The sequence below is a fragment of the Cherax quadricarinatus genome, chromosome 42 (assembly GCF_038502225.1).
Source record: "Cherax quadricarinatus isolate ZL_2023a chromosome 42, ASM3850222v1, whole genome shotgun sequence".
NCBI lineage: Eukaryota > Metazoa > Arthropoda > Malacostraca > Decapoda > Parastacidae > Cherax > Cherax quadricarinatus.
The window spans coordinates 24,594,582-24,605,487 of NC_091333.1; the positions used below are offsets into that span (position 1 = coordinate 24,594,582).

The 10,906-nt window shown below is 42.1% G+C and overlaps 1 protein-coding gene across 1 annotated transcript in view; it reads right to left on the reverse strand.

The window, feature by feature from the left end:
• The window catches only part of LOC128695720 (orcokinin peptides type A), a 159,788-nt gene extending 149,176 nt beyond the window's left edge, over positions 1–10,612 (reverse strand). The window contains exon 1 of the mRNA XM_053786544.2: positions 10,440–10,612. Coding sequence (XP_053642519.1) covers positions 10,440–10,547 — 108 coding nt within the window. The 5' untranslated portion in view covers positions 10,548–10,612. The remainder of the gene's footprint in view (positions 1–10,439) is intronic.
• Positions 10,613–10,906: the final 294 nt, after the last annotated feature.

Consider the following 10,906-nt stretch of genomic DNA (forward strand, 5'->3'; position numbering starts at 1 on the left):
AAAAATATTATTACGAATGTTTGTGCCAATGTTTCTCCAAATTTTGGATATTTCCTCAATGTCTAATATACTTGACATACAATTTTGGATTTTTTTTTTTTTTTTACAAAAAACTTCATCGTCGATGAAAAGAAATCCCCAAAAAATATAATGGGAATTTTTGTAACTTATTCACTGTTATGGACGCTCTTATTTTTTTTTTTTTTTACACAAATCCATTTTACAAGCTAAGAGTTGTTATCCTACATCAGCTTAGTTCAAAGCCCATTTTCACTACCACCCCCCAGGATGCCACCCACAACATTCGACTAATACCCAGGCACCTACTTACTACTAGGTGAACTGGAGTAGTTGGTGTAAGGAAATACGCACAACGTGTCCACTCGTACCAGAGAATCGAACCCCGGACACTCAGTGTGCGTGAGATGAGTGCGCGGCCACTCGGCCACGGGACACCGTGGTTATTGAAATTGCTCATTATTAAATGCAAGCTACTAATATAACGACGAAATAAACATCTGTTAAGTTCATCAGATTCTGCCAGCTGTTTGGTTTAATATCAGCAGCAGCTGCCTCTGATACAGCAAATATTACTTTGCAGTTGTTATCCTTTAAGTATACAGTGACTGGGAATTAAGAAAAATGGACGATGGATAAACTCACCTAAACTGATGCCTATTTCGTCACGTATACACTCGTCTACGTGTAATTATGAGTTATTTTCCAATCGTGTGTGCAATAGTCATGGAACGTGGAAGAGCGTGAGTGATTCGGTTATCAACAGCAATATACCGAGGGCTTTCTCACGATTTAACTACTGTAGCTAGAAGTTAATAACCTTCCAAGTAGTACCCGGAACAACTCTTTAGGAGAAAAAGGCTTAACACAAAAGGTTGACATGTCTATCAAAGGCCAAAACCTCAAATTCAAGCTTATAACAACCACTTATTGTGGGTGCCAGCGTAGAATCACGGCATTTAAGGCATTCCAAACATGTCTGAAAGAATCCAGTTTAAGGTTATGTACAATAGCTTCATTTATAAATTAATCTAGTTTGAACAGTCCTAAGCTGCTATTCTATAATGAAAGGTTATCATGTTTTGTAATTGCCGATTCTAAGATATTTCTTTCCAGCCACGAGGAGCTAGGATTTAAAAATTTTGCTTTCTACCATTTCTCGGGGTTATTGCATGCCCGGGTGTGATTAAATATAACATTAGAGTCTTGTGCTGTCCAGGTCTAGCAACGGTGTAGTACTAACCTAACATCAAGAGGTTTACCTGTCTGTCCAACATAAAATATATTACACCCGCTACACACCACTCTAGCACCGCCTACGCAGTTTTTGGGAAGAATTCATGATCAACATGCTTTTAACCGTACTTGAATTTTTGAAGACTACAGGAATGTTACATCTGTTTAGGTCATTTGGCAAAGCAGATAAATTCTCTTTTGTACGGGAGAACTAACGTCCTTAACCTGAAGGGTTATCCTAGTTTATTTCTAATAAGTATTCCTGTATGTTATCAACACACACACACACACACACACACACACACACACACACACACACACACACACACACACACACACACACACACACACACATATATATATATATATATATATATATATATATATATATATATATATATATATATATACATATATTAAAAACTCTAGGTCTTTCCTGTTGCAATGAACACATCATCAGGAGTTTGGATTGTTGCAGGAAAGAGGATAAAATCCCAGCAAACACATTCAGAGTGATCGCTATTGCAAGCAAACACGTTCACTCTGAACATATTAGTGTTCACTTAGACACGAAACTTTATCAGGTGTTTTTAAACTTGGTATACAAGTTTGCTTGATTCCCAAACTTTGTGTACTAGCTTGGTATACAAGTTGGTGTCCAAGCTTAGTATGGAAGCTCATTGCGCAGTTCAAGAGTCACCATCTCTTACCATAATACCTGAGAGATTACTGTATATACTTCTTGTAAGTATTTCACACCTCCTGTAACCCTGAGTTTGTTTCCGTTTATTCCCGCTAACTTATGTTCATAATATATTCCTTCTTATTTATGTTACCACTTATTACTCCTTATTTATGTTCCCATTTATTCCAGCTTATTTATATACTCATTTATTCCTGCTTATCTTCCACTTCCATACATCCACCACTTGCTACCTCAAACATGTCTTTTAAGAGTGGAATTTTTGGACTCTTATTTCTCGGTTTCGTAGCAAAATGTGATAAAATGAGAAGGTTTTGATATAAGATTGTCTACCTAAACGAGATATCATTTCTAAGCTGCCACTTGATGATATCCACAATACAATAGATTGTATTTTTGAACGATCTACGCTGCAGCACCATTCCCAGCAATCACTGGGAGGCTGTAACAACCAGGCCTACTCACCTCTCTTAGGCTTAAGTAATCTTAGGTAATATTAGGTGATATTAGGTTAGGCTTCTCTGCATTATGTTACGTAACGTTAACGTACGCTTGCTGGTAGTGACCAGGTGGGTGGATCACTACACCTGGTGGTAGTGACCAGGTGGGTGGATCACTACACCTGGTGGTAGTGACCAGGTGGGTGGATCACTACACCTGGCTGTAATGACCAGGTGGGTGGATCACTACTCCCGGTGGTAGTAACCAGGTGGGTGGCTCACTACACCTGGCTGTAGTGACCAGGTGGGTGGATCACTACACCTGGTTGCATTGACCAGGTAGGAGGCTCACTACACCTGGCTGTAATGACCAGGTGGGTAGATCACTACACCTGGTTGTAATGACCAGGTGGATGGATCACTACACCTGGTTGTAATGATCAGGTGGGTGGATCACTACACCTGGCTGTAATGACCAGGTGGGTGGATCACTACACCTGGCTGTAATGACCAGGTGGGTGGATCACTACACCTGGTTGTAATGACCAAGTGGGTGGATCACTACACTTGGTTGTAATGACCAGGTGGGTGGATCACTACACCTGTCTGTAATGACCAGGTGGGTGGATCACTACACCTGGCTGTAATGGCCAGGTGGGTGGATCACTACACCTGGCTGTAATGACCAGGTGGGTGGATCACTACACCTGGTTGTAATGACCAGGTGGGTGGATCACCGCACCTGGTTGTAATGATCAGGTGGGTTGATCACTACACCTGGTTGTAATGACCAGGTGGGTGGATCACCACACCTGAAGGTAGTGGCCAGGTGGGTGGATCACTACACCTGGTTGTAATGACCAGGTGGGTGGATCACTACACCTGGTTATAATGACCAAGTGGGTGGATTACTACACCTGGTTGTAATGACCAGGTGGGTGGATCACTACACCTGGTTGTAATGACCAGGTGGGTGGATCACTACACCTGGCTGTAATGACCAGGAGGGTGGATCACTACACCTGGTTGTAATGACCAGGTGGGTGGATCACTACACCTGTCTATAATGACCAGGTGGGTGGATCACTACACCTGGCTGTAATGACCAGTTGGGTGAATCACTACACCTAGTTGTAATGACCAGGTGGGTGGATCACTACACCTGGTGGTAGTGACCATGTGGGTGGATCACTACACCTGGTGGCAGTGACCAGGTGGGTGGATCACTACTCCCAGTGGTAGTGACCAGGTGGGTGGATCACTACACCTGGTGGTAATGACCGGGTGGGTGGATCACTACACTTGGTTGTAATGACCAGGTGGGTGGATCACTACACCTGTCTGTAATGACCAGGTGGGTGGATCACTACACCTGGCTGTAATGGCCAGGTGGGTGGATCACTACACCTGGCTGTAATGACCAGGTGGGTGGATCACTACACCTGGTTGTAATGACCAGGTGGGTGGATCACCGCACCTGGTTGTAATGATCAGGTGGGTTGATCACTACACCTGGTTGTAATGACCAGGTGGGTGGATCACCACACCTGAAGGTAGTGACCAGGTGGGTGGATCACTACACCTGGTTATAATGACCAAGTGGGTGGATTACTACACCTGGTTGTAATGACCAGGAGGGTGGATCACTACACCTGGTTGTAATGACCAGGTGGGTGGATCACTACACCTGGCTGTAATGACCAGGAGGGTGGATCACTACATCTGGTTGTAATGACCAGGTGGGTGGATCACTACACCTGTCTATAATGACCAGGTGGGTGGATCACTACACCTGGCTGTAATGACCAGTTGGGTGAATCACTACACCTAGTTGTAATGACCAGGTGGGTGGATCACTACACCTGGTGGTAGTGACCATGTGGGTGGATCACTACACCTGGTGGCAGTGACCAGGTGGGTGGATCACTACTCCCAGTGGTAGTGACCAGGTGGGTGGATCACTACACCTGGTGGTAATGACCAGGTGGGTGGATCACTACACCTGGTTGTAATGACCAGGTGGGTGGATCACTACACCTGGTTGTAATGACCAGGTGGGTGGATCACTACACCTGGTGGTAATGACCAGGTGGGTGGATCACTACACCTGGTGGTAATGACCAGGTGGGTGGATCACTACTCCTGGTGGTAATGACCAGGTGGGTGGATCACTACACCTGAGAGAAAATCATTTAAACTTTTCTTGTAGTCTGACCTTCTGGAGTACTCAGGATGGCTTCTCCCTACTTTTGACCTTTGCTAATACGTGCTAGCTGACATCACAAACCAGTGACATCACAGCCCCGTGAATGGCTAACTGTCCCGCTCAGTCCAGCTGGCATCACAGTGAATGGTGAACTATCCAGCAGAAACTAGGTGATATCACTAAGGAATGTATTATTTCCCATCTAGTGAAGTGTAGCTGACATCCGATCTCAGACTGTACTTAACTATCAAGCACTAGCTAGTGACATCACAGCATAGTCTATAACTACCCATCCAGCACTAGCTAGTGACATCACAGGACAGTCTATAACTAACCATCCAACACTAGATAGTGACATCACAGGACAGTCTATAACTAACCATCCAGCACTAGCTAGTGGCATCACAGGACAGTCTATAACTAACCATCCAACACTAGATTGTGACATCACAGGACAGTCTATAACTAACCATCCAACACTAGATAGTGACATCACAGGACAGTCTATAACTAACCATCCAGCACTAGCTAGTGACATCACAGCACAGTCTATAACTAACCATCCAACACTAGATAGTGACATCACAGTACAGTCTATAACTAACCATCCAGAACTAGCTGGTAACATCACAAACTCACTTTGGCCACCCATCATCACACCCACCACCACAGCCCCCAACACCCTCACCACACCCACCACTACAACCACAGCACCCTCACCACACCCACCACCACAGCCTTCAACACCCTCACCACACCCACCACTACAACCACAGCACCCTCACCACACCCACCACCACAGCCTTCAACACAATCACCACACCCACCACTACAACCACAGCACCATCACCACACCCACCACCACAGCACCATCTATAACTAGCCATCTAGTACTAGTGACACCACAACCTACCCAAATGTCACGTTGATCATGGAAGCCACGTTATGTAGGGAGAACAGTTTTGGTATATAATTCACCGACATCTTACCTTAGAAAAGGAAAGGTTTAAGAACGTTTCGAGTCATGCTGGACAGACCCCAACGCCGTCTAAAGTTCCCTTTCTAAGTGCAAACGACCGGTAAATTTTTACATCCTCTCCAGTGTGACTTTGATTCTTCTAGGCATGTACCCTGACCTGACACCTTCATGAACCACAATAATTATCAGTATGAGATTGACCAATACAAGACGAACTGTCAACTTCTGGCCACCGGATATTAGAAGTGGACGAGAAAGATTGACTGGTCGATCATCAGCTTATTAATGGTACACAATACAGACAAGTTAATAAATAAGACACATGTGTATCACCTGGTATCTCTATTATCAAGACGTCACGCCATTAGTTGGCGAAACGAGTTAATAGTAAAGATACCCAGATGATGCACATGTGTCTTGCTGATCCAAAAAAGTCTGCTGAGGAAAATTTATTTTCTTGTGTAAGGTAACAACATTCTACCAAGACAAATAAATAGAACATCGTGTAATGTTTTCCAGTATTTTAAGGAGTGATGTTGAGAGTCTAGCAAAGTCAACATTGTCCGGGTGTTAGTGAACACCCACGTCGATGTTTACTATAAACAGCTCCGGATAAATACATCATCTAGGTCAGTTTTTGTTTGTAATGTTTAAATGTTTTGAGACACAAGGAATGAAATTATAGCTGCCTTTCCTTAACGATATTACTAAAGCTGTGAAGGAGTCTTCTGGCTGACATCTTCACCGAGGTCGTACCAGAAGTATTAAACATCCATATCTGGTATCATTTCACCTTGTATTTTCTTATCTATTATTATCAACTATTATTTCATATGGTATTCTTCCATCTAGAATTATCCCATCTAGTATTATCCCATCCAGTATCATACCATCTAGTATTATACCATCTAGTATTATACCATCTAGTATTATCCCATCTAGTATTATACCATCTAGTATTATCCCATCTAGTATTATACCATCTAGTATTATACCATCTAGTATTATACCATCTAGTATTATACCATCTAGTATTATCCCATCTAGTATTATACCATCTAGTATTATCCCATCTAGTATTATCCCATCTATTGTCATCCCATCTAGTATTATACCATATAGTATTATCCCATCTAGTATTATAACATCTAGAATCATCCCGTCTAGTATTATCCCATCTAGTATTATACCTTCTAGTGTTATACCATCTAGTATTATACCATCTAGTATTATACCACCTAGTATTATCCCATCTAGTATTATACCTTCTAGTGTTATACCATCTAGTATTATACCACCTAGTATTATACTAGTATTATACCATCTAGTACTGTATTATCCCATCTAGTATTATACCTTCTAGTGTTATACCATCTAGTATTATACCATATAGTATTATCCCATCTAGTATTATAACATCTAGAATCATCCCGTCTAGTATTATCCCATCTAGTATTATACCTTCTAGTGTTATACCATCTAGTATTATACCATCTAGTATTATACCACCTAGTATTATCCCATCTAGTATTATACCTTCTAGTGTTATACCATCTAGTATTATACCATATAGTATTATCCCATCTAGTATTATAACATCTAGAATCATCCCGTCTAGTATTATCCCATCTAGTATTATACCTTCTAGTGTTATACCATCTAGTATTATACCATCTAGTATTATACCACCTAGTATTATCCCATCTAGTATTATACCTTCTAGTGTTATACCATCTAGTATTATACCATATAGTATTATCCCATCTAGTATTATAACATCTAGAATCATCCCGTCTAGTATTATCCCATCTAGTATTATACCTTCTAGTGTTATACCATCTAGTATTATACCATCTAGTATTATACCACCTAGTATTATCCCATCTAGTATTATACCTTCTAGTGTTATACCATCTAGTATTATACCACCTAGTATTATCCCATCTAGTATTATACCTTCTAGTGTTATACCATCTAGTATTATACCATATAGTATTATCCCATCTAGTATTATAACATCTAGAATCATCCCGTCTATATTATCCCATCTAGTATTATACCTTCTAGTATACCATCTATATTATACCATCTAGTATTATACCACCTAGTCCATCTAGTATTATACCTTCTAGTGTCTATACCATCTAGTATTATACCATAGTATTATCCCATAGTATTATACCATCTATTATCGTCCCATCTAGTATTATCCCATCTAGTATTATCCCATCTAGTATTATACCATCTAGTATTATCCCATCTAGTATTATACCATCTAGTATTATCCCATCTAGTATTATACCATCTATTATCGTCCCATCTAGTATTATACCATCTATTATCGTCCCATCTAGTATTATACCATCTAGTATTATCCCACCTAGTATTATCCCATCTAGTATTATACCATCTATTATCGTCCCATCTAGTATTATACCATCTAGTATTATACCATCTAGTATTATACCATCTATTATCGTCCCATCTAGTATTATACCATCTAGTATTATCCCATCTAGTATTATACCATCTATTATCGTCCCATCTAGTATTATACTATCTAGTTTTATACTGTCAGTATTATCTCAGAGCTCAGGATTCGTGCCTAAACACAGTTATTGATATCAAGCTTCACAGTTACTGATGTCAAAGAAACCCAGACACAGTAAGTTCTTCACATGAACGTAAGACTCACAGTCCTTCATACAGGTGTAAGACACTGTCTTTCATACAGACATGAGACGTTGACACTGACCTGCAAACACATGTGGGAAGCAGACAAAATTTCACATAGTTAACACTAGGACAAACCAGGTCCTTCACACAGACACAGACTTTTATGTACAAGTCTGAGTCTCACAAAGAAGACTGTGTCTCACAGAAAAGCGTGTGTCACACACTCAAAACCGTGTCTCACGCAACGGTGTGTCTCACAGACAAGGATATGCCGCACACATATGGGTGTGTCTTATACATAAGGCTGTGTCATACACAATGGTGTGTCACACACTAGGGTGTCACACACACAAAGGTGACTTTCACACAGCTAGGTCATCTATCATTCCTTTATCTTCGCTGAACTGAGAGCAGGTCTTGGAGTCAGTGACTCAGACCTGTGCAACAGTGACCAGGGGTGAAAAACTGTGACCAAGCAAGCAGTGTTTCTTGCGACCTAACAACTGCATGACCTTAGATAATATTGACACCGCGGTCAATCAGTGACAACAACAACAACAACATGATCCGGTTGTCAGATCAGTCCACATGAGGTTCAACTACTGTTACACCGGGTCAGTTCTAGGTTCAGCATCTGCATGTCAGCAGTAATCTCAGTGCAGTAAACAGCTCTGACTTGGGCATCACAGTAATGACCTGAACGGAGGAGGTGTGCTAGGTAAATCGACGGGTTCAATCGCATGGCGCAGACTGAAACATGAACCCCGCAAGGTTCAGTAACAATGTAAGGCAACTAAGAGTAGTTTGAACCTTGAGGCCTAGGCCTATGCAAAGTGTAATTGAAAATGTCCTGACAAATGAATCCACAAACTGAAAATACAGTTTCTTAATAAGACGCCAGTGATTGAACTTCGTTCATTTGTTAGTGGTAACTTGTGAATTGTCCTAGCTCCTGTGTTGCGAACTTTGTAATTCACGTTGACCTTTAATTGTCCTAGCTACTGTGTTGCGAACTTTGTAATTCACGTTGACCTTTAATTGTCCTAGCTCCTGTGTTGCGAACTTTGTAATTCACGTTGACCTTTAATTGTCCTAGCTACTGTGTTGCGAACTTTGTAATTCACGTTGACCTTTAATTGTCCTAGCTCCTGTGTTCAGAACTTTGTAATTCACGTTGACCTTTAATTGTCCTAGCTCCTGTGTTCAGAACTTTGTAATTCACGTTGACCTTTAATTGTCCTAGCTCCTGTGTTCAGAATTTGATCTTCACATTGATCTTCAATAGGAGTGACAGAAGAGCAGTTCCGTGAGCCTGGCAGCGTGTGCAGGTGGTGTACTCTGTCAGGACAAAGTCCTGATGAAAGAAGCATTTTCAAAGCATAGTGAAGTCTTATTTACATAATTTCAGTGTATTCCAACAATGTAGTACCATGACAGGAGACGGCGTCATGAAAAGGGTCAAATGACAAGGCGTTTACTGCACGTCAAACCAAGGACACGTTAGCTTGTATAACAGTAGTTTATAATACCGACAACATAATGAATTAGACCCATGTTCAGCATCTGGGTATCTTCATTTTGTAGATGTTTCGTCATCCTCTGGCTTTATCAATACAATACAGCAGACTGAAAAGGTAGAAGCTGAGGTAATCAGTCCCTCAGTCATCTAGTATTGATAAAGCCTCTGGTTGGCGAAATGTCTACACAACAAACATACCCAGATGTTGCACGTGTTTCTAAGTCATGATACGTTAGGAATCAAAGACGGTATCTCAAGATATCACAGAAAGATTTTTCACAAAACTGACTTTACGAAATAATTAATAAGATCGACAAGTAAGAAAAACATGAATGCGGTTATAAGAGTTTTTATTAAGGATATGTTTCATTCGCCAGAGAACTTTATCAATGCAACTGGATTGACAGTGACCTAATATCAGTCTAATTTGACTGATGGAGATCTGCTGATCCAGTTAGACTGAAGAGACGCTACTGTAAATCTAATTGAATTGATAAAACCCCTAAGGGGCGAAACGTGTCTTCAATAAGGATTCTAATACCACATACTGCATGTTTTTTCTTACATACGGGGTTTTCGCAACATCCAAAAAAGAAAGGTTCACTAGAGTGTGGAAGAAGTACTTCGATGTGGTTGAGGTCTTCAGGAGACTTCGAACTCACCTTGATGGTTCCTGCGGCAGCGAGGGCGGTGAAGGAAAGCAAGAGGAGGAGGCTGAGGACCTGGCTGGACATGGCGGCGTGGCTCTGAGAGTGGCTCTCTCGGGTCATGGCGGCTGAGTGGCGGCTGTGGCGGTGGTGGTGGTGGTGGCGGTGGCTGGCTGGGGGTTCAGAGACTGTATGGGCCGGGTAAGCTACGCTGGCGCTTATATATGCTCGGCTAGCCCCGCCTATCGGCCCTCTCGCCCCTCCCACCTGCCACCAGCCCCTCCCGCTCCGCCCACTCACCACCCGCCCCACTCCTTTGCCTCCCCCTGCCTACCTCCTTCAATGCCCACCTACATCTCACCCCGCCCACCTACTTCCTTCCCCGCCCACCTACCTCCTGCCCCGCCCACCTCGATCACCTACCTCCTGTCCAGTCTCCCATGCTGAGGCACCAGCAACAGGTGGACTTCAGCGTCCCTTCC